General features: G+C 41.2%; 1 protein-coding gene and 2 long non-coding RNA genes across 5 annotated transcripts in view; 2 read left to right on the forward strand and 1 right to left on the reverse strand.

The window, feature by feature from the left end:
- LOC111249932 (uncharacterized) overlaps nucleotides 1-25,203 on the forward strand; it is a 390,414-nt gene that overhangs the window by 155,185 nt on the left and 210,026 nt on the right. For all 3 annotated transcript variants that reach the window (XM_086987780.1, XM_086987779.1, XM_022804407.2), the window contains 2 exons: nucleotides 1,757-1,971; nucleotides 12,996-13,379. In XM_086987780.1, coding sequence (XP_086843906.1) covers nucleotides 1,757-1,971; nucleotides 12,996-13,379 — 599 coding nt within the window. The remainder of the gene's footprint in view (nucleotides 1-1,756; nucleotides 1,972-12,995; nucleotides 13,380-25,203) is intronic.
- LOC111249939 (uncharacterized) lies at nucleotides 17,574-23,701 on the forward strand. Its single transcript, XR_002673131.2, has 3 exons — nucleotides 17,574-18,039; nucleotides 18,283-19,679; nucleotides 23,114-23,701. It is a non-coding gene; the product is annotated as an uncharacterized LOC111249939 (long non-coding RNA).
- LOC147755784 (uncharacterized) lies at nucleotides 20,390-23,119 on the reverse strand. The gene is made up of 2 exons (XR_015326912.1): nucleotides 21,801-23,119; nucleotides 20,390-20,872 (listed from the first exon to the last, which is right to left on the reverse strand). It is a non-coding gene; the product is annotated as an uncharacterized LOC147755784 (long non-coding RNA).

The following is a 25,203-nucleotide window of genomic DNA, read 5'->3' on the forward strand; positions in this document are numbered from 1 at the left end:
GCTAGTTTGGGTTGCATAATTCGCATCTTTAGGTTTCTATTTTGTTGAAAAGTCATAATCAACGCCGCAAGTAATAGCGTTCCCAAACGTGTTTTAGAACACATGGAAGCTCATCGAGACACATCCAAGTCAGAACATATAATGATGCCTAACCTATAGAAGAACCTCCCGATAAATATGAGAGGGTGTGTCAAGCCGGATACAAGTTGTCTCTTGCTTCAGCTGCCCAGGAGCAACTCATGGAAACACGAATGAATAAAGCAACAAGTACACCAATATCCACTACGTCACTTATGAGCCCACTATAGATCGCTAAGTTTAACTTGCCCACTACACTGCTAAGGAGACATGTGGCCTCGGATCCGCCCTATCTGGCGAACACCCGCGGAGGCCCGGTCTGTGATAGATACCTCACGCACAGTAGACAGGCCTTCATGAGAAGCCTCTCCTATTAGTACACTAGCCTAACGCCACACGATACGCAACAACGTAAGGCAGTATGGTACACATAGCGCGACAATGCGCGGTGAGATCGCTACAATCTGCTTTGCCAACTGTCGGGATCTCGCATAACCTTCTCGGCTCTCAGCAATAGAACTATAGCTTGAAACGGCAGCCGCTGATCACAGTGATTATTGATGGCAAGCCCCCACCTCGTGAGATTTGCGACAACCGCCTCGTATCCTAAGAATGGTCCTTTGCTCGGCCAGGATGGAGCTCCATAGGGTGGAGCAACAACAGGCTCGCAATGGAAAAAAACTGCAGATTTATACAATTAGGAAAATGCTAAGATTACATTTGTGAGAAAAAAACAAGCCTACAGCATTCGTATCAAGTAGAAACCTATCTTTATTCTCCATATTTAGACGTACATAGTTTCTCCACTCTAAGTCTATTATTACTTCACCCTCTGCGCATTGTATGTGCAGGATAACGCTATAATATCAAAAAGTAGTAATTTCGGCCAAAGTGAAAGATCCGTTCGGATCGAATTTTTGTCTAGAAAATGCACCATATTGACTGAATTCAGTCTTTTTCTAAATTCGTATTGCTCTACGCATGATAGAGACGCTGCCTCTATCGACATATGAACTATGTGTACAAGATCATAAGGGCACTATTTCATGGAATATCAGTAGCCTTCATAACGATCAGCATCTGAGAACTGACTGGCAACTTCCTGGCGATTCCAGAGCTTGTATCATGATTGTAGAGAGAGCTAAATACTACGATGCGTAACGCTACCATAGATAGGCGTTGAAAAGTTTTAGCCCCTTCAAACAAAAAGAGACAGTACAAAAGCAAAAATCAATCAGGCTCTAGCGTAAACGACAAAGATTTTCTGCCAATAAAAAAAACAATGGCTAGGTTACAAGAAGATTCAGTTTTCACCAAAATTATGCAGTGACACGTTGGGCTACAGCATATTACCGAGTATACGACAAAAACGTATATACTTACAACGACTGATATACAAATAATAGTCTTACATTCGGGGTAGTGCAGGTTGTCGGAGCAAATCAATTGCTAAGAAAGTAGACTCCTTTTCTTCTAACTTATTTCTGCTGTAAATATGTTTTGTCTTCCCTCATAGATGTTTAAGGCAGGGATAACGCATTTGCATACACGGCCCACGTAGTCATACAAATATATCGGTCTCAGGCGATAACTTGCTTATCATTTTTTCGTTCTTGTTATTTTCTACCTTTGTCTCCCATTTCATTCTATGACGCGTGTCAATTTTAAATTTTCTTAGGTATTTGTTGGACCTCGGCGCCAATGTGGACCGGTGTACATTGCGAGGTACAGCCCTTCATGAAGCTGTTTTCGGTGGTCGACCTGGGACGACCGCTTTACTCGTTTACTCCGGCGCGACACTCACGAAGGTAAACCCGTCTACCGGCCTCACACCGATGGATGTTGCGGTTCGGGCGACGCCACCAAATGAAAGGATCATCGAGACGCTGAATGGTTTGTAGAGCAATATATTGAAAAACGAGTATGCCATTTTTAGGTCCTTTGTTCAGGGAAAGCTATAGCTTCAGAAGCACGAGACAACTGTAACGGTGTTGATATGCTAAAAACGTAACTCTAGTATTTGTATTTTAGAGGGTACTTTACGTTTTCATTTAGCAGCGCCTTTTCAATTGCAAATAAAGCATATCATATAGGAAAGGTCTTCGGTTTTAATTTGGTTGGACACATGCAAATTGATGCGGTCTTGAACTTAATAAATTATTATACTTTTTTTTAATAAAACGTAGTGCTTATTTCGTAGGTAAAACTAGCTCAGTTACACGTGGTGGTATGAGTTGCAATGAACGCCGTACGGGTTAGTGTAACCTTGAGGCAGGTTTGGCCTACGTTCGTATTTGTTCAAAAAGAAGCGTTAAGACGGCGCTTTGAGCTCTTTGCCTCCAAACCTTATACGTAAATCTTCGCTCTTCCTTCCGTTGGTCCTGTCTAGGGGACGCACGGGTGATTACCTAACTTAACCTACTTCGTTAATGGATCATATGCGGCAAACGTCAAATAAGTAACATAGGTGGATTCATCGTTCATGGATTAAAACGTTCTTACTTAAATTGGTTCGTGAAAACCTGTTATTTGGTAACTTTTATGCAGTACTTTATTTTGAAAAAATATTGTTCATGGGCACTTATACTTCCGTCTCGTATTTTATTTTAGTAAATATACCTGTTCTATCATTATTCTTTATTTAAATCTCAAGAGTTTCCTGCAACGAACAGTGTCATCAGCCAATGTCATGTCCCACAAACACAAAGGCACAAACTCTCGCTCCGCCACCTTCCCCTGAATGAAAGCAAGATGGTGGCAGGCTGTTCGCAGGTGAGACAGGCCAGTTTTTAACATGAGTGCTAGCATCGCCGCCGTATGTAGATTATGGGTTGGGCATTTGGGGCAAACATTTCCGACTTTAGGTGCCCGAACTATTTTGTCTATTTGGTGATATTATTTCGTTAGAACGACTTTGGGGGTACGGCATTCGATGGAGCAAGCGAAGAGGCTCTCAGTGGCTAGCGAAGGTGTGTGGAGGCTGTGGACAACGACATGAAAATTTGCCTAATGCATCTCGCCCATATCGCGCCAAATGTTGACATGCGCGTTGCCTACAGCTGGTCCTGCGTAATCTGCTTGCACTGCTTTGAGCTTGGAAGGCTTAGACACATACATTTAATAGGAAGTCGGAAAGTCCTTCGGCAAAGGACGTGGCGTTTAAAGGTAAAGGGTGCAAATAACGAGGGTGTACTCTAGGCGCTGCGCCCTAGAGGAAGGTACACTTTTTCACTATAGGTTGTAAGAGGAGGGGCTATGACGAAACAGGACGGCGAGACTAGAGCGAGCGAACCCGAAATGTAACGTATTTCAACGAAGTTGCTTACGTCAGTGATATGCGACCTGCAAACTGTCATAGACCGGACATGTTGGCCGGTCGTATGTTGGCAGAATTGTATGGCGTACTTGCTTTGCCTATAGAACTGCTTCCCTTGTTTCGATGTGGCGTCCTTGCGTTCTTTACAACTTCACTAATCGTTCGAACAACAATCTGGGGTCGAAGTCTGACAGACAGTTATGTCGACGTCGAAACAGAAAGCAGTAGGCAACATAAGACAGCCAACAAATTGATACCGGTAACCCCCATCATGATATACACACCTGTATAGCTGTATACATCGATAGTGCTGATAAAAAAATAAGTATATCTCGACCCGGGGTACACGAGGTCCGACTATACCGGAACTCAAAGGGATCATACGTACAATCATAAGGAATCGATCTGTTTCATTTAGGTTATTAAGCCTAATTGAGCTAAGAATCGAAATCTGATTTTTATTTTACACGTGCGAATGATCCATTTTCGAGGAGCATATGATCCATATACTGCCTACACATCAAGTATTCATCTGCTAGATTGCTTTTAATATTCCGTTATGGTTTTAGACAAAAGAGTGTCACTCAAGTCCTCTAGAGTTTCATTCCGCTATAGTCAAACAAGGGTACTTATTTATTGCTTAATTACCTAAACATTAGCTAACCTATCAGACCTGGCCTGACCCAAATTTGAATAAAGTAAAATTGACTCCTGGAGCTACAGTCTAGTGGACCAATGCGGGAAGAGGACTTTGTAAATAATAACTATCATAGGAGGGGATATGCGGGTTTTTTCAGAGGTGCGGCACATGTGTCCTGCTTATTAATATAAATGTATACAATTGTATGCTACACAATGTTTGTTTCATGTGCCATGACAACAAGGGGCGTCCTTGTTTGTGTAGATGACAGTATTTTCAATTTAATCAATGCAAGCTAGCCACGTTAATTCGGGTTTTTCATACAAATCGTGAGTTCGAAATCTCGTGACCGTTGCGGTTGTGCAGTGATAATATATTTGCGGTATCAACTAAAGGACACTGAGTTGACCTATATTTGAATCGGGGCTTAGAAGTTCTTTGACCCTTCACTAAATAATTTTCCAAGTCATAGAAACAGTGATAAATACAGTCATAATCTCTTCTTAGGTGTGATGCCTTCAGACTGTGATGCACAGAGGCCCATTCTGCCCGGATAGCTAATTATTAAAGCAATCCGTTGAAACAGCGGTACTGACGCCTGTCGTAAAAGGGACGCCAGCTTCAAGTCGATCAAGTGGAAAAAGAGCCTAAACACTGATAGTAAGGATAAAATGGCGGTAGAACAAGGCACTGAGTATAAGAAAGGGCCGAAATTTCGGAAAGACAAGATACCTGAAAGAATAAAAGGAGAGACGAAACCATGCCAAAACCCGGCCACTGCTCAAGTGATTCCCACGGAAACGTATGATGACGGTGCAAGAAGCAGCTCCTTCCTTACGCTCGTACCGTCTGCAGTGCCCAGAACCACCAGCCCTTACGTCCGAGACGCCGAGACCAAACACGCGGCGGCGACACGCCACTTATATCTTTACCCTTACAATAGGCGAGTAAACGTTTATTGTAGATATTTTCCTCAGTTCCTTAAAATAGAGGTTTATGAAAGGAAGTGACATGGCAGATACCATTTAAGAAGATATGGGGATTACGGAAGACTCAATGCCTCGATTGAAAGATGAGGATCGGCGTGCATTAATGGCAATGTGTTCTTTCCTCTAATAAAAATATCAAGTCAAATTAAAATAGATTGCTGATCGTAAGTTGAATAATGAAAAATTTAAATTGATTTTTTCAGCTTTAGATGTTAATTGGGTAATAACTTCATATTGCGCCTCGAGATGGAGGAGCATCTACGTGAAGTTGCAACTCAGCCCCTTCACTTGAAGCCAATTAAGGGCCAACAAAAAGCTGCTTTAACCACGCAGGGTTTCTAGCAAAATCCTGAATTAAGTTTCAATTATGAAGGGCGTGAAGGAAAAATTTTTGCCACACAATAGAAGATTTTGATAGATCTTTTTAGGTATCCGCAGATATTACGAAAAAAAACGTGAAATAACGATGAAATAAAAATTGATGTATCGCATGATTTAGACGATATCGGGTAATCTAATCTACATTGTGTAAAATAGAGGTTTAGACATTTAGACATGAATCTAGAGATTAAATTCGGTTAACCTAAAGAAACAAATTGTTTGACCAGTGCAATCGTCCGATCTTGGTAATAGGTCTATCAGTATATATAAAATGGCTACCTCTTGAATTTTGTGAAAATTCTTAATTGTGTTAAAGGACGCCGTACTGTTACTCCCCACCGCTAGAGACTGTTTCAACATTTCGATAATTCCTTTGGGGTTTGAGTGGTAAGGAATGTAACAGGTCTTCGGCCATAAAAACTGTCATTAGTCATGTGCATTTTACAGTTGAAAAACCGTAAAAAGCTTGTTAACGAAAGCCATTAACGAAAGAAAAGGTCCTTCATCAAAGTACGCATAGCCCCACCGTCCCAATTGAAGCGGTACTTCCCACGCAATCCCCTAATACCATACGATATATCTGTGAAGTGACTAATACCACCGGGTGGCCCATTTAGAAAAAGGCCTCGTTTTCCAATCAATATCGCTCCATTTTTTGACAGAATTTAGCTATGTAAATCGTATTTTTATTGCTAGTATGTTTTTTTTTTCACTCGATGTGTATCGGGATATGATTTTAAACATAGCTACTCGTAAGCAGAGTTGCCAGAACAAAGTCTTGTTAAAATCGTTAGTTGTTAAAGGCCAGGCCTCAATACACCGAGCATTGTCAGTCTCTAATGCTACATAAGGATCTGATGGTCGGCGTGTTTCTTTTAGGTTTGCCACCTTCGAACCCTTCCCAGTGGCAGCAGGCCAAATGCCGGCGAGATAAGTAGGCAAGTTATTTATCTATGAGGATCAAGTGATACAGCTCGTTAAAAGTGAGCCTCGTTTCGCTACTGTAAATTTTTTTGTTATTTTAGTCACCCCTCTCAAACAGCAGCGCTCCCTGAACGATCTTCGTTCTGGAGAAGCTGTTCCGGAGCGCCACTATCTAAAATACCTTTAACGTCCATGACCACCCTTTGTTTCGTGGAGCTGACGAAACCGGAACAGTAGGACCAACTATTGAATTAGAACTCCGTGACTGCCGCTATTATTGTCGATTACACTAGCGCCGCTACTACCGCGACCTGTTGCAGGACTTACATCTCTAGGAAGCTATCTGTAAACCGTATTTGCTCCCGCGGAAGCCGCCAGCAAAGCTGGTAGCCGACCAACACTGCTTCTGCTGGCTCTTCTCTAACTGCTCACTGTTTGATAGGGGCACCGCTCGCATCGGCTATTCTGGATGTTGAATTTGGGTGGCTCCTCACTCTTATGGGTCGATGAAAGCTCCAGCTACTTGCCATGGTTCAACAGGTCGTACCGTTGTCCATAAAATATACCGACACCCATAGCTCATCCAGGACCAGCACGTTAGCCTCGTGCACATAGAGTTGTACGTTTGGTCCACGCAGTCGATGCATGCTCACGTAGACATAAAATACTCTTGCACAGGAAAGGAATGCCACGGACAAAAGGGCAGGCAGCGCTTATGTATCAAATGTTACCCAATTTTTTTCACACGAGACGAAACTCCGATGATTAGTCTTTTTAAAACTCGTCATCTTTTTGGCAGTGTTGAACCCTTGCATTTTTCGAACTTACGGCATGTCATCAACCCAAAATTTAATTCCACTGGAAACCTTGACATCTGTCGTATTTGAGCGACATCTTAACGAGTATATATCTGTTGGACTACGTTGACGCAAGCTTACTGTAAAAAGGTGTTTTCGGAGTAATTACAATTTTGGCATACGCAAAAATATTCATTTAGGTATCTGTTTTTATACAAAGAGATGCTATGCACCTGTAGACGTAGGCGTCGACCCAGCAAGAATTGTTTTTTGCTTTTTGTCAGCTCCTATGGATAAATGAATACCACATTACCGCAACGCATGCAGGCATGCCCGCAAACCCTTTTGCCCCATTGAATTTTGCGTGTCTCCATTTTTACATCATAAATTACTTACACATAAACGGCCATACAGACAGCACGAGTATACAGTTAGACACTATTCTTCATTTTGCTCTTTCGGCGTACCCTCGGTCTGGGGATGACTTACATGAACGCAATGTCTCGCACTTACGTTCAACATTCATCTTTTTATAATAAGCGGGTACGACGATATGACGTCGATCTTGTTGACATCGGTATTTAATGCAGCCTTTGCGGGTCTTAGAGCGTCTCGTTTCAAGTCGGTCGCGACCGCCGGTTGCTTCACCGGCAGGCATCAGTGCTCATTGGTAGCAAAGATCATAGACCCATTACGTCGTTCATAAATGCTCCGTTGACGTTTTAACCGTTCTGCGAGCCCGGGTCTTGTACTAGCGAGAATCCACTCACTGTTGGTTCAGTATAGCGTCCATCTAAGTAGACGCCCTTCGTACAAACATACTTAGACTGAATGCAGATTTCGGTAGTGACGCGAAATGGAATGTGGAAACGACAAAATGAAAAACATTGGCAGCTCCGGCGATGGCGGAAGGAAACGTAAGGTCTAAATAACATGGAAGTGTACGGAAGAAAAATAGGAGCTAGTAAAAAGAATAAAAATTCAAGGCCTTTTAGGATTGCCCGACGATGTAAAGATTGTCATGCTTAATGTAGTAGCTTGCAGTGTTCGACCAACATGGTCAACGATAACAATAAAAAGCTCGAAATCGCCAAGTCACCCTACGGACAAATAAAACAACTTCTAAAATCCTACTTCATTGTAATGTCAAGTACATATGTTTCGTAAAACAGGTGTTCCACGATATAGAAGTTGACGAAGCTTCGTCTTTTCGGTATTGACAAGTAGACGTATTTCCGGTGCGATAACGCCAGCAATGGCGGAAGAGAAATCTCTTACTAAAGCATTCTTGGGCAAGCATCAAATCCTTGAAATTTTATCAGGATGACGACCGAGGGAAGCATTGGATGGAAGATTATATATATATATATATAATACCTCACTTGGTGCTAAGAAGTTGCGTTTACTTTAAAGTTACAGCCGAAACTTGCCTGTGAGTCATGCATATCAGGTTTTGTCAGTGAAAAAACTTTTTTTGGAGCACTTGAACTAAGCGTTTGTGACAGCACCATATCACACATAAGCAGATTATAATTTCAGTAATAATAATAATGAAAAAAATGTCATATTGCACAAGATGTTCTGAATTTCGGCGGCCTTTTTCAAATACAATTATACAATATCAATTCAGCTTATTCTTATTTTGACCGTTGGAAGCAACTTCATCGCTATAACGTTTTTGAGATAAAATAAGGCAACATAGGTGTATACTAGCGCCTCCCTGGCCTTGCCATCCTCGTAATGAAAATACCGTTCAATTAATAAATTGTATGTCCAACAACGAAGAGCTCCTCTAGTTACTGAAGTAGTCTAGCAATATATATATATATAATGTTATTTACTTACAACAATTAAACGCGGGTACCGAATCGAAATGTTTAAAGCAAAAGAGACAAATTATCTACTCAAAGCATGCATCGTCTCAAATAGCCTTTCGTATATCAAATAATAATAATATGCTAAAAGCAGACGCTGAGAAAAAACTAGGCAAGTGGCTCACGAACCTTTTAATGACACCTCGTTCCGTGTTGGAGGGAAATCGTATGAAGCCATCCCAGCTGCAGTAGCAAACGATTTATCTAAATTCATCAATCACGTAATTCTAGACAGGCATCCAATAGGTACAAATTAAATGAAGTAGGCACCAGGTCCATAGTTCTACGACAGCCCTCAAGAAACTTCACTCAAACTTTGAATGCCATCACTTACACAAGTCATATCAGATCACCATATCGTTCTCAACTTAGCTATAACTATTTATAGAAATTTATAAGCACACTCCTTCTAGCTTAAAACCGACCAGTACTAAGTTTCATTAAATCATCGAATACCAAAAAGAAATAGCTGCGAGTCGACAATAGGAAACCTATATGTGCGCCTACTTAGCCTAACCTACATTATTCTAGCTAGTAAAAAAATTTCGCGTAAATCGCATCTCTTTTTTGTGTGAGTGTTTTTCTGTTTGTTACCGCTTTGTTAACCGCTTTATGAATTTCGTCCCTGTATTCACCAAAGAACTCTTTCAATTCTAGCTGTTGTCCGAAAGGTCACTTGGTCCAGGAATCATATTGAAAGTGTCTTATTCGACAGCTGGCCATTTAGCCGAGTCAACAAGGTGTCCGTATATTGTATGCAACATATATGCGCTGTCCTTTAAAGTAAAATACTTTTTTTATCCTGAAATAATTACGTCCATGATTTTATTTGTACTTATCTGAGTTTTCCTCAAGTTAGCCAGCAACGCTCATGAGAAACTCCTATTCGTCATAGGATACCACTATCTTCGCCTTGGTGACCCGGTAAGATTGGCTGGCCGTGCAGTCTCGTCTAGCATTTGCTGCGTTATCACAGTTGAGTCTTAATCTAATCTACGTTGGCATCATCATGGCCTTGACGACTGCTGCGGGCTGTTGTCATCGTCTCATTTTTTATGGAATCCCCCCTGGCTTTTACAATGCGACGAATGTTTATGTGAGGCTACGATGTAAAAATTACATACTAATTTGTCAATATATCAACTGGACAGGTTACGCTTAGTAGGTACAGGTAATCCTGTAGTTAAGGTAGACGTAAACCTAAAGTAAGCTTCTGTTTTTTTTACTATGTAAATAATAAGATGCTGCTTGAACCGTTATTTTGTTCGCGCAAATCGATTTTACTACATTGCTCATACAACCTTAATACATCCGATGATTGAAAAAGCCTTGTTATATTCAGAAACGTTCCTTCGTAAGGACAATAAGGACGGAAGTTAAAGTGAGTCGGACTATCATGACCGCGCAGTTACTTACGCTCGTCCAGAAATGTTTGAATAGCCAATAGATGCGCAGGTAAGGTCTGAGCAGTCAACTTGCAAGTTCCCAGTTGAATGCAGAGCTATTCGGAAGACAGCTTTTTTATTGTAATATATATATGCTACCTAAGGCCAAATATATAATAAAGACGCTCTAAATTTCAAATGCCTCAGTTTGAATATCGTGTCCGAGATGTCAGTGTTATAATTAACTCGTCATGTTTTCGATATCTTAATTAATGGCACTTTATAAACTAGAGTTATTTAAGGACCAGTGATATCACACAATCGGTATTGTCAGTTTTGGCCCAAATTGTAAAAATTAGCGATTATCGATTATCAAACTAATATCAATCAAATTGATTAAATATGTTTGCATTACATATACAGGCAAACTTTACCTTCCTATTATTCTGTAACGATAGCTTCGGTTTTTCAAGCAATAGAATTGTTAGAAAGTTATAGTAGCGTTCAAGCACAGGAACCTGGAATACGGAAACGTCTGGTATAAAAAAGACTTAACTTGTTCCTGCAATGGCCATCTCAGCGTATGTGCGACAGATGGGCATGTGTGCCTGGTTTAACGGAAAATCAAGAAGTGAAATGCTTCAAAGGAGTTTTCGTTAAATATGCGCGTTCGACTCTATATACCTTCGAACACTTAGCCCGTTAAATGCAACAAGATCTTTAGTGATGCGGATCAAGGAGCTGAAAGCAGTGGGTCATTATTTGGATTTTAGCCCATTTCAGAAAGTCGAGCTCGAACAAAGATATTGTCAGTGCGGGAGTGGAAAGTGTGTTGGGGCTGGGCGAATTGTTCTACTTATATTACCATTTTGTGTAAATATACAACACATGGTAGAAGATAGAATTGCGTACATACATGAAGGTGTTCAAATGATTAGGAATTAGGATTCACAAGTGATAGAACGAGGATAAAGAACAATGTACATATAATTCACTTTGAAACTTTCTGACATACTGCAATACATGAAAGAAATGTACTCATGAGACATTAGTTAGAGAAGAGCTGAACGAGCGCACATGTGCGTGTATAATACAATCGTCCTTTATGTTCGATCTTTATGCCGATGTAACTGTAAAAGGGGAATACTTAAACATGGTTTTGAGTGAGGCACATAACTGGTTACTGGTCAACGTTTTCACGCATAGGACTCGGGTGTAATGTTAGACACTATCCAAAAAGTCTTACGTTTAACGGCTTAGCCTAAAAATGTAATGGTTCGATTGAAAAAAAGGGTATTGTAAATTGACCAGGCCGTGCATGCAGCTGGCTAAATAATTGGTTGGCTGCCATTCCCCTAGTAAAATAAAAAAAAATAATGGAAAGAACATTTTAGAACGTATTTAAGAAGCTCATCGCAACGCGAGGTCTCTTCATCTTCACCCTAAGGAAGACAATATAGAGGAATGAACTAGAAAAGGGCTTGGTCTTTTATGAAGCCCCAGATACGTCAGCCTTCAGACTGATTGAATATTTTCTGGCGGCGCATCGTTGCCGTATTGGTCTGAATCAGCAAAAAAATTGTAGAATCTAGTAGAGAACCGCATCGCTGTTCTCCAGCTGCACCTTGAGCTTATGCAATTTGTAGAGTGTTTACTTCATTCTCGGAATACGTCTGATCTTCTCTAGCCGTAGGACGAGTGAGTACTTTACCACTTCAACGCTTTCCTAACCTAATCCCAAGCGTCTAATGTCGCTATGCGGAAATTTAATAGGAACATTTTTCTGATCCGCCCAATAGCTAACAGGTTCGATAACCCAAGCGGGCTAAATCATTGTTCGTCAGCATTTGCGCCGCGGCCCCATTGTTTCGTCTCACTTTGCTTCATCTACGTTTCTAGATGTTTAGTTAACCTGGAAGTTATCGATGTAAGCTCCGGACTATGGCTTCTCGAAAATTGCGGATGTACTGCACTCATAGCAAAATATCTCTCGAACCTGAAAGCTATAAAAAACAACCTTGAATCAATTAAAAAACTGAACAAACAAACCATATTTTATTTAGATGGATAACAGCATTTACGCGTAAACACAAATAGGATTTACGCTAGCTCACGGTGTTTCACCCGGCAGAGTCACAGGTTCTGCTATTGTCAACTAGTAATCTACTGGCACGTTCCTGTCACGTGCGTACTGAAGCATACGCTGGGCTTTGACAGCATAAAAAACACTTGTCTGTCTACATGGCAACAGGTACGCAATTAACTGTAATAAAGAACAGAGTTATTTCCTCAAGACTCTCCGAATGTCACTGGATTTTTGCCCCCCCCCCCCCGTCTGGTATGTTCACTACCAAAGGGTTTTAAAAACCCAATTGTTTGCCCGGCTTCGTTTCTGGTTGTGGGGCCGGATTCCTCTGGTTTGAGGTCAGAGAGCGCCGAGTTTTGAGAGCATGGACTGATGTGATGACAAACATTTCATTTAATGTCATATTTATTCGATTTTAAATTGCAGCCTCGTCTGAGCACAGCAGACAACGAAACTTGTTGTTTGCTGTCTTTCCCATGTTCCCGACCTTTATCACTGATGTTATCGCTACTATTCGTCTTGCAGAGATGTCAAAGGCGATTGAAGCTGTTGCAATCCAGGACTATTCATCTGACGAAGGCTGGAGCTTCTCGAAGGGCGACCGAGTTGTCGTCTTCGACGTTTCAAATGATTTAGCGAAAGGCGTTCCGCTTCCTTCGAACGCTTCGTTCTGGGTTGGACACAATGGTAATGCAAGTTACCCTCATCAGTGTGAAGCAAACAATATCGCGAACAATACGAATAACCGCGACGCTTCCGCCGTTGGAGGTCACGGGAATAACAACAATCAACTAACCGGAAACGGTGGCCACGCATACAACAACCCTTTGCCCGTCCTCCCAGCGTCGAAAATCCCGCGACGGGTTGTCAATATACCAATAAGCGTTCTACACATCCATGACAACCAAGGTAAGTGGTCATATGCGCGGAGTTTCCGACACAGTACTCCCTCAAGCATTAGCTATAATAAAACTACTGTTGCAGCTTAAGATGATGAATGGAAATCAAGTGGTGGGTGATATCTCTGAATTTCTGAAAGGCTGAGCGGGTTGCTGCAACAGGGATCACAGAACAGGGTGAGTATACATATTGTTAGCGCATGCATTTCGACATATTGGTCAGTTCTTGATCGTGGTGTATAGGGAAAAAATGCTGGTACGCACCAAAACACGTAAATACGCATCCGAATTGCGAACGACGTACTGATAGTGAAAACTGTAACCGAACTCTAGTGAGAACCATTTCATATATTATAGAAAAATCATATTATCACAAGGTATAGGATCGAGCGGGAGTAATTTTGCTTTACTATCAGAAACAAGCAGCTTAATGCGTTCTAATAAACCAAACGAACAGAAGCTGTAACATTTCTAAATTGTCTAATAGAGCATAAATTTCTTAATACGTATGTTTCTTCATAATAACGAAAATTTCGTTTGTGAAGTGGCTAAGCATGCGCGAGAGTTTTATTTAATATTGGCTAGTGCTTTAGCTCAGAAATAATTACTATTAGTATACGAATTATTTTATTTTATTGTACGAAATCAAAATTCTGAAACAAATAAAACGATATTTTGGACAATCTCTATACATTTGCTCGTCACCTCTTACCTCCCTCTCGAGCTCAGCTCTTCTTTTCGTAATCAACAATGTCCCCTTTGATGTCTAGTTGTGAATTTCCAAGGGTATCACTTGGTCGATAACGCTTACTTAATGTATACGTGACGTGAAACGGGTCGGACCAGCTCATTCGAGCCAAATCAGCTCCGCTGAGTATTTCAGATATAGAGTAGAGGAGGAACAAATGTTAACCAGGTTTAATTTGGCCTGACGCATGTAACAGGAAGTTCAGCAGGGGACCGAGTTGCTGATCGAAGCCCAATATCTCGCCCTGGTCCTTTGCATATCGGTGATAACAGGCTACAGTTAACTGTGAGGTTTACCGCCTGACAGAACTGCCTCCTCTCCCAGCAATACGTGAACGATGTAGCCGTCGGTCTCTACTGTGCAGTGAAACTGAGCAAGCTACCATACTGATACTGAAAGATGAAAGCTATCCAAGGGTAGCAATGCTGTCGAAAGAGCAAAATAGACTGTGGCATATACACACCAAGACAACTCGACCGACACCGCTACGACTGCTGGAAACACGTAGCGTTTCGCCTGAAAAAAAGTATTCATATATATCCATAAATATTATATATGTCTATGCTCAGCGTACACTGGGTGGAGTCTATATGGCTTCTATAGTGAAATTAGGCTGTGGCTGCAAAAGTTCTTGAACTTAAAGACAGTACGTGCCGCAATAGTAAATGACTTTTCAAATGTGATAACTGTGTTGTTTCTAATTAATCGCGATCACTGGTTACCCGTTGATTAACTATTAATTAACAAATGCACATTAAAATAACCGGAGTTTTGCAGTGTAAAGTCTAACAATTATTTCAGATAAAAACCTAGCAAAAATAACGTATCTATTACTCAGTACCCCTTTGTTAGCAATAAGATTTACTTCTCGTTATTGCCCTTTGCATTACCAATGTAGCTGATTAGAGTTGTTATCCGGCAGACGAAGCTCTAAAGCAAAAGTTGGCCTTGCTTACAACACTGACAACAACCTATAAAACGACATCAAAAATAAGTAAGCAGGTTCTTTAAGGCTTCGAAGTACCAACTTGAGAGTCTATACGACACATCCAGTGTACTGTCGCTGTTTCCGCATCAACGTTCAATGTTTTTGGCGGGTTGCCTGTCACGTGTTCCGTATTGTCAACACAAACAAACCGATCGATCCAATAAACATGTAGATAAGGCATTTTCGCCATGATCAACCTCTGTTTCGAGCTTCAAGACTGGCATCGTCGTTAGGCGTCAGACGGCTGGCTCCCATACAGCACAAAACGAAGCATTGGGTCTATGTCTGGGCGACCACAACGGGTTCCTAAGATTAGCAGGCAAATGCGTTACCCACTAAGCTTCTTCAAGGACGCCATGGTCAATGTAAACCATCTAAACTTAAACATTAACCTAAAATATTGCTACAGACTTTTCAATGCTTCCACATATCGAACGTTGCTAGCAATCATTCTGACCTTAATTGTGACCAAGGGTAAATTTGTCGTTTGGCGTGTACTACATGTATTAATATGATATAAGTCCTGGGGAATATCCACAAATAATACACCAAAAGACATACGCTATGTCAAAGCTACTGCGTAATATAAGTGAACTTATCTAAGCGTATCTGTGTAAAATCTGAACCATACAATGTTCGATTTGGTTTACCTCACCTTTCTTAACAGTTTCTGAGAAAAGGTAATTTTGAATAGATAATTTTACACAGTTTGTATTAAATCGAGTGATTTTTATGATTAGGATCCAGGCAAGGGATATAGGCCTCGAAAGACATGGGGCTTTTCTATTCAAGTCCCTTTAGAAAGTCCAGTTTAACGTCCATAGTCACCACTATATATTTAGCTTAGTGGAGTTATATTTGAATTTTCCATCTGAAATAGTAATGAGTTCAAAGAGGCCCCTAGGCCTTGTCCTTAGACCGGGCCATTCGTTCTGGTCATTTTAATTGCAGATCCATTAGAGAAGGCCATATTGGCGAACCGGCCTCTATTATGAGTTGTAGAGTTTCATTTATCCAATCAATCGTCAACTGACTTCTATATATTAACAAACCAGTGAAGTATGTTTCGAAGTTTTACTGCCTAGTATAGTCCAAAAATACGCCTATGTTCGCCTAAATGAAAAACACTAATCGTATCTACCTTAAAATGTAAAGCTTTCACAAACTGTACTATCATACTCTTAATCTATAGGGTTCTTCAATTGAGGAAAATTATCACAAGTTTTCGCGCTTGTTAGACTTTCGACTTAGAAACCAATCTGTTATGGATTCGAATCCCAGAGACGATAGTATGAGCGTTTAAGATGCATTGATTAAATAATTTATTGTATGTATTACTAAATGGATAAGATCCACAACCGTTTATTACTCATCGGGACAACTGCACAATGGCTCATCACTGATAGATCATATACAAGACCTTAAGTAATGCGAGTGCTTTATACTCTAAAAATTCGGTTGCCAGTTTCTACTCTTGAAAAGCAAAGATTTTGACGTTCGTTCTCCAAACCGGCTTTACATGCTGCGTCGGGGCTTTTTAGCCAACGCGCTTAGCCCACAGATTTGCAAAGAGACATTTCTAGTTTCCAAGGCCAGCATGAATGGCAGTCCTGTCCCACCAATGTCAGAAAAATTCGAAATCTGGCGCCAGAATCGATTACACTGGCAGTAACCTACGGGTGTCCATTTTAGTTACGAGCTTGTGATCGAATAATCGAATATAATGATAATAATAATAATGAAGAACACTCAAACATCGACGCTTTGGCCAGGGGATAAGTTGTCGGTAATTGTTACATATTCAAGAATTAATCATCGAGAAAAACATATCTTTGTTAAACACTGTTTTGCTATGTACACTATGAATGTCGTTATATCTAACATCGATATATTGCATGTGCAAATCTACACCATGATTAGAAGTCATAACCGTAAAAGACAACACCGCAATCAGCGCTTCCGTTGAAACCGACCACCTTCCTCCACATTGGCACGTGACAGTTTCCACGTGATACTGATAGAACGCTTCCTAGCCATATGTTCTCACCCGTATATATACAGTTTAAATGTCTCCCTCCCCTTAGCCTCTTCCCAGCCAAACGTCTTCTTCGTAGCACGTTTTTCCCTTTTCTAACTATGCTTACTCTAGTGACTACAGCTGCGGCTGCCGAATCAAAATTTCGCGCGCTTCCATCATTCAATCGTCCGCTAGCGCGCTGATCTCTCAGTTCCTACCCACTAGCATGCTGCTGCTGTTATTTCTATCCATAACTGAGCCTTGCTACTCACACCCACATCTCGTCGGATCGCGGCAACAGTTCTCACTCTTGCCGTCGAGGGCGCCACAAGCGCGGGGCTGAGCACTGCCGGTGCAACATGTGAGATGGCGCTAGTGTCGTCTCGTCGATTAGCGTTTCGCGGCAAGATCTAGCGCGGGCGCTTTTTGTTGGCCGCTCTCTGTCCTCGCGAGATCGAGACGATGGAAACGGAACGTTACGCACGCTCAGTTACGTTTATCGTGTCCCTGAACGAAACAGAACAGCGACTAGCCTCAACAGAAAGCCTCTACTTCTACTGCAGCCACTTCTACAGATGCTGCTGCCAACAAGCGCCTACAGCTGGTCCTGCTTGAGCAACGGCAAGGACGCGCGCTTAAATGTTACTCTGTTAGAAAGAAAAGGGTGGCAAACGACAGACGACAGTAAAAGTAGTTGCTGTCATTACTGACACTGAGCGTCCCTGCCGATGCTGTTAACTTTCACCAATCGACAATGCATTTGATTGGGTCGATCTCCTCTACCGGAGTTCTTTACCGCTGTGTTCTTTCCTCGGACCGGCAGCTGTAGCGGCGGCTGCAGCTCGAGCAGTAGAGGCTTAAGAACTGTCAGTGGACACTGTTGTGTCTGATAGCGTTCACTCTGGCAAATCGTACAGGTACATTGTTAATCGTAATATGTCTGTAAATGTTATTTTGATGGTAGCAAACGACTGTCTATTTAGCTGACGACGGACCGCAGTATAAAGATAATAGACATAGACGAAGTTAATAAGATAGACGAAATAACATAGACAAAGAAGACGTCAGCAGCAACGCAACGTCTCTTGGGTGCATCTTGTTTATTTTATATACGAATTTTAATTAGATGTTTCTATATGGGTGCCTTTATTTATGAGTAGATATCGGTGTCCTTCTCGGTTATTGTCGATGTGCTGATCCAATCCCAGACACGTGAACGTAGTCAGATCGCCAACGGCGGCGGCAGCCAATGAAACGACAGATACGACACGGCGGCAGTAAAACAACGACAGCAGTAGCTGCAGGAGTTCTGAAACATCAACAGTTTTGATCAGCAGCCCTTACTGCCTACGAGCTCCCTCTCCAACTTTCTCGGGGAGGAGCAGCTCAGACACACACACAACAAGCAGTGTTGCTTCTGTTGTTGCAGAAGACGACAACATCGACCAGAACGTAAGAACACGGAAAGAAGTCAATCGAGAAACCAACAGACCGACCGACGTCTGATCTAGCACAGGGCTGCTGTTGTTACAAGCGGAACTGCAACTAATAACTGAAGTTCTCGGAACCATTAATAGCCGTGGTGGCACCAACCACTCAGGGTCTATCTAAGGCAAGACATTTCTGATTGTCTCTGATCGACAGTGATTCGTGCGCTTCGATTAACATGCTCCAGTGTGTTTGCATGCAGAAAACTTAACTAGCTGTCGAAGAAAGTTGCTAACAACAAATGCAGCGAAAACTTCACAGTAGTTTATAGAGCGGTTCGTTATATTTTCGTGTCCTTCGGGAGTGGTACATATGAAATATGGTAGGTGAATCAACGGCAAAACTTCCTACCTTGTGTTAGATGTGGTTGACACTGAAAGATTGATTTCGATGATAGAACTTCTTGGGCGGACTAAGCTGGGTCACAGCTTGTGTGTGAAGTTATTGTTGACATACTGTAGTAACAACATGGATACGAGTGAACCAACAAGATGTTGAGTTCAAATACGTAAATAGTGGTGATGAAAGCTAACACGGAAAAGTACGGATTTCTTTCGCTTGGGCGTCATTGATTGTCAGCCTGCCATCGGCGTAGCTAGTGCTTAGTCTATCTGCTCGTTCGATATGCTTTAATGCTGTGTCTTCTAAAGCATCAAAAGATAGATATCATCGCGCGCTGTGAGATAAGCAAGCAAACCTAGATAACACGACAAAGACAGATCAAATCTTACAAATGAAGAGATATCATCTGAATCGATCTACCATACCGTGCTGATCGATGCCTTTGAGTGTGTCCAACCCTGTGCTGTGCTCACCATTTAAATAAGTTCATCCAAGTACGTACGTATATTCCGTGCCGTGTTTTGACACTTGAAACCTTTGGATAGCGACAATAAGAGTTGATCTGTCAACAGAGAATAAACCCTTTGGCGACTTTCAACCAGCGCCGAAAAAGATCCTGTGAAGAGAATCTTCATGTGAACAGCGACCAATTGCAACTTGATGCTGCCACCCTAATCGCTCAAGCTGTGACAGCGCCAGATTTCGAGAATGCCTCGAAAAGTTTATGGTAGGTTTATATTATTGTTTATACTTACAAAGTATCTGTTTAGAGTGCACACTTAATCATTGCTTAATAAAGCATCATTAACAGCAAAGTAGAGGCAGTATACTGGAACAACATGCGCCGCGATCGACAGTCCTATTATGAAGTTTGTTGTATTATCGCTTCACGTAAGACAGCGACAGGCCGTAGCAGTATAAGCAGGAGAGTTGGGTGCCTGTTTTTTCACTCAGTTACGTTGGCTAGACGGTGGCCAACAGTTTAGGCGTGGTCAGTGCTATCGTTTGTGTAAAGCAAGACAGCGTAGGAAACCGGGCTCACAATTAGTTTTTATACGACAATTAGTTTTAATACGAAGCGAACGGATAGCATGGCACGTGCGCGATTTTGAAACTTTACTGCGATTTGAAAGTCTTTTTGAAAACGTCGGAATTTAATTGATTATTGCGATACTTTCCCAGTTGTGCGTCTTTATTACTCTATCGTCATGTTAGGAAGTTGCGTGTACCGAAAAAATGCACAGGAAATTTGAAATTGAAGTGGCGGGCATTTTTTTAGTGCTAGTGGTAACATAGCTTTTTAGTTGAATGTAACTTGCTACCTAAAAGTATAACGAATCTTTTTGAATATTTAAATTTGCTGATGAATAAGCGCCGCAAAAGCTAGACGGCCTGATACGACTGACCGGCCATTATCAAAGAACAATTCAATATCAGCATGGTTTTTCCTAATTCATTTTCAATCAATGTTTATTAGTATCTAGTATCTTCACTGAAAACAAATTCGAAAGAATGTATAGACATGTCGTTGAAGGACTAGGCCAAAAAGTCATCAGACCAGATCCCTACTTCTGTAGGATCAAACATCGATGCGTAGGTTCCTTCTTAGTTGAAATTTGTGAAAGCCGAGCCCAGAGTCTCCAGGTGGCCGGTTGAAATGCTGAACCATCTTCAGATCCTTTTGGTTGAAACAGGTTGTCGCCCTTATGGACGATAAGATTGCATCTTCTAGGTCCGGCCTTCGCTGAACGAGCATTTGCTTTCTGCGAATTCTTAAGGCTCCAACGGTGGCAGTATTATTGTGCCTGGACACGTCGAACGCCTAAAAAACGCCTGATAGGATGATAGTTGTCCGATTATTACTGGAGAGTGGCGGTGTTATGTCGCAATCGACGTTGGTGAAACCTTAAATCATCATATCTGTGAATTTAAAGGATTTTTTATTTTATTTTATTTTAGTGCTTCTGATGTGACAGTGGTTAAGTGTGACCGTATACGAACGAACGAAATAGTTCAGACGGACCACGTGCTTAGTCTTCATTATTTGAATGTCCAGAACAGCAGTGCTTATACCTACAAAACTAATAAAAACACAGTAGGCGCATTACTCTATTATGGATGAACTGTAAATAACCTGAACGCCGTATGCAGTCACCATAAATTTTTCATTTTCCGAGCAATATCAATCAACTAACTACCAAAAAAATACAAGTAAATATGTGATTACATAAATCAATTGTAGCAATATTTTTTTAAAGTCGTGGCTTTTCTATCGATTGCCTGTATCCGTTTTCTGATTAATGTTGGTATAATTAATCTTATCATATTTTTAGTATCGATAATGAGCCAGTTCTAATCAAATATAGTTTGATAGCTCGCAGGCCGTCATATTTTCAGTAACATCGACTGTGGAAGCCATGCTAAGCAATGGGTATCTCAACTTAATTATCACAACGATGTTAGATGACGAATACGGTAGAGGCAGAGCCTACGTGACATTCGGAACAGATTTCGCCTATGACTATTTCCAACTGCGTTTTCAAGTGTTGCTCTACCCGTAGCGTTCCAAACATGGGACATTGTTTTCCATGGACCTTGAGAAACAGGCGCATTACAAGAATTAATTGGGCGTGGATTCATTGCTGAAGCTGAATTTCATTTTGTCTGAGAGTCGAGATGCCGAGGGACGAGAGTTGCCAACCTGATTGTGGTCTGCGTAATGTTAACCATCAGTATTCAAATTCGAATAGCCCTCTTGCTTTAAATACGCCGGCATATTGATTTGAAGTGTCGATGTTCATATATCTATGTGAGTAATAAACGTACTGTTTCATTATTTTTGTATCACCTGTAGATGGTATTGAAATGGCAGCCAAATACACACATTTGCTGACTCGTTCGCCCATATCTTCATTTTGGCTGCGGTTTGTTGTTTAATTCGAAACTCCTTCCTCCCCTAAATTCGATCACGCCCCAATGAAATATAAAAGTACTATTTTATTCACTCAAGGATATCACCAACAGTTATAGTAGTACAAGTTAGAGTAACTTTCGTTAGTGATAGCTGTTAAAACATAGTTGTAACAATACATGGTATTCGGGACAGACCAACGTTAAACAGCAGTAACATACATCATTAACGTTTTTTTTCTCGGTAGCCTAAGTTACCGATATTTATAGGATACTACGGCATATTATGAACCCCGACCACTCATGGCAAGTGGCTCGCCGTTGGAGATCTACTGACACCGAGTAGCGTAAACATCCAGTAGGATGTGATAGTAATTTAGAAGAAACAATAAAGCTATACTTGGGCGTGTTTCGCGTAACCGAGCTAGAAGAGACACTAACGAGACGCTAGAGGCGACGACGGGGTGTGCGTATCAGATCAAGACGAACAGGCCTTATATTGCATTACCTATATATTAGCAATACTGTGGAAGGATTGTTGAAGTGATGATTTTGCTTTAGAAAAACACCATTTCTTTGGTTATACATTCAGTGTTATGGAACTAAAGGAGACGACGAGCCTCATCGTTTGAATGAATGGTCGCATAAGCTTTGGCTAGTGAGAGATTTATCTTCGTGGCAACAAAGCAGCACTTTAATCTAGCATATTTTGGTTAATACTTGGATATTCAATCCTGTAGCAGTTAGGTGTTCTTTAAACCAATATATATATATACATTTTTTTTTTGACACAGTTTACAGGCTCGTTTCGTGGGAAAGCCTCGAACTTTTATCAACAATAGTCGTTCATTGTTAATCGTTGCAATTTAGTATAATCGTTAGGAGTAGAACATCTTTTGGCCGAAAACAAGTGAACGAGATATTCGATCTACAAATGTGGTTATGATACATTTGACATAAATTTTTGGAGGTCGTAATTGAACCGTGTCTCACATATAACGATTGTTGATATCGGAAAAATATTTTCTTCCGAACAGACGCGTATCTACAGAAATCCGTTTGCAAAAAAACAGCTTTACCCTACGCAGCATTGTGTGCCTATGGAGACGTAGTTCCTTTTTGGAGCATTCGTTCTAAGTGGATCCTATTCGATAATATTATCACAATCTGTATATCCTAGCACATGTGGTGAATGATAAGATCATCTGCGCGTGTACTTTGTTAACGAAGCTAATGCTTGCATCCTTCCAGCAGTGTGCGATGATGGAGGCCGGTGAAACTATTAGGACTCGATGCGAACAATGCTACCCTGCGCTCATCAGGCGTTTTGTCGCACAAAGCGACTGCAGCCTAACGCAGATGCGTCGTACTGCCTGTGAAGGTTTATCAGAAACATTATCAGTGGAAAGCGGAAGTGTGAGACGAAAGGAGGTTAACCTTTGTGCCCTCCACGACTCCTTGAATTGGTGGCGGAGTCTAAAGGTGCATGTTTTTGAGACAACTAGCTCATTATACTGATAACTCATAAAATAGGTGCTTTCAAACATCGATATCGGCTTTGTAGCCGTCGTCGACCCTATATTATGTTCGTAACTAAATATGTGCACATACTGTTACTTTTCATTACAGCGTTGAACACAATTATTTCGATACATTTGTCCATTACTATGAAATTAAGGCTAATAGCATTATAGCGGTAGTGCTGCTTTTAAAATCTCCCGTTGCCATATATTTACCAGTTTGAATAAAAGTGTCAAAGTAATAATAAGAATAGTGAAAAAGTGCTATGTTCTACTACCGCTAGGTGCGATTGAATAACAAAAAATATACGGTACAAATATAAAATAAAGGCTTTCTCTAAGTTGACTAAATGACTGTTTTCTTGAGTAGAGGAACTCCTTGGAGTCCTCCATTTCATCCTTTACGGTTTGGCGTCTCTCCATGTTTTTGATATGGTCGTTTATCTCTGCCCGTGTCCCCTACCTCCATTTCGAACTGTTAACACCACTACTCGGCTGTCGTGGACCAGTCGAAAGACGGCTCGTATCTCTTAACTCTGCTGGAACAGGCACTTTATTGTAATTGTGCCGCGAACGAAAGGAAGGCGCTCTGCAAACTGTTCGACTGTATTGTGACACCAGTCGTGTCGCGATCGTATGAAAAAGCCATCGCTAGAAGACGATATCTGCCACTCGTCACTGGGTGGGTTGGGTCACTTGTATCACTGGGCAGTCGCGTTATACCGCAATTTTCTTCGCGTTATGAGCCGCCTTTCCCGTGTTAGAGATACTCTCTAACACGGGAAAGGCGGCTCATAATAGCAGATAAATGCAGATTTTTCGCGGTTTCGACCTGACGTTAGTCACTATTGTATTCTAAAAAGTTGACGGAGATCGACACTGTCGGAACCTGTGCTTTCGACTCTTCGTTTTCTAGACAATAAAGGTTATACGACATTCGGGAAAACTCCTTATGGGGAATAATGTTGCAGAATGATTTTCTACTATTGATTATTTCAGTGCACGAATGTGTTTACGCGTCGTATCAGCAGTTTATCAAGTGGTACCTTTCCCGCTCATTTGGAATTTCATGAGAATGCAGCATCGGGCAGTCTATGGGGACAGCGACAGTAATGCGTTCTTGTCACCACTAGTTGTCAGCGCCGGGGTCGTTTTTACAACGCATTCACATGTTAAAACTCATTAAAATGTATGTGTTCACATGTAAAAACCCATTATAGCACAGTTTTCTATAAACTTTGTGAGATTTGCGCGCATATATATATATATATATATATATATATATATTGAATGACGTCACTTGGACACGAGATTTCAGCTCGGGCGCTGTGCGCCCTATGGTCTGAACATCGTAACAGTTTAACTAAACTAGTGTTATATATATATCAAGATAATTCAAATAACATAACCTTTACGCAGAAGGAAACAGACAAGTAGACGGGCTGGGGGGTCTTTGGGTCGTTTTGTGTGTGACTGAGTGACAAACGAAAACAAGATTCAGCGGAAGCATATACAATCCAATCGTCTCATAGGTATTAGCCGTCTTTTTATTTAGCTGCGAATGTTTTGTCTCCAACAGACGAAGAAGTTGTCAACAACTCATACGTTACCCCCACGCGTTCATCACTCAACAGTAGGCTTCGTCCGAAGAGGACTTATCAATGATTATTGTCAGCTGTATGTAGTGCTACTCTCGCCGGGCTACAGTAAACAGAGGTTGATACAATTCTCATCTCGTGAAGATCAATACTTTTGTCGTTTTCACCAATCAGTTTCGTTTCGTTATCTTATTTGCTTAAATGCAAAATAACAAAGTCCATA

The sequence above is a fragment of the Varroa destructor genome, unplaced genomic scaffold (assembly GCF_002443255.2).
Source record: "Varroa destructor unplaced genomic scaffold, Vdes_3.0 BEIS01000004.1, whole genome shotgun sequence".
NCBI lineage: Eukaryota > Metazoa > Arthropoda > Arachnida > Mesostigmata > Varroidae > Varroa > Varroa destructor.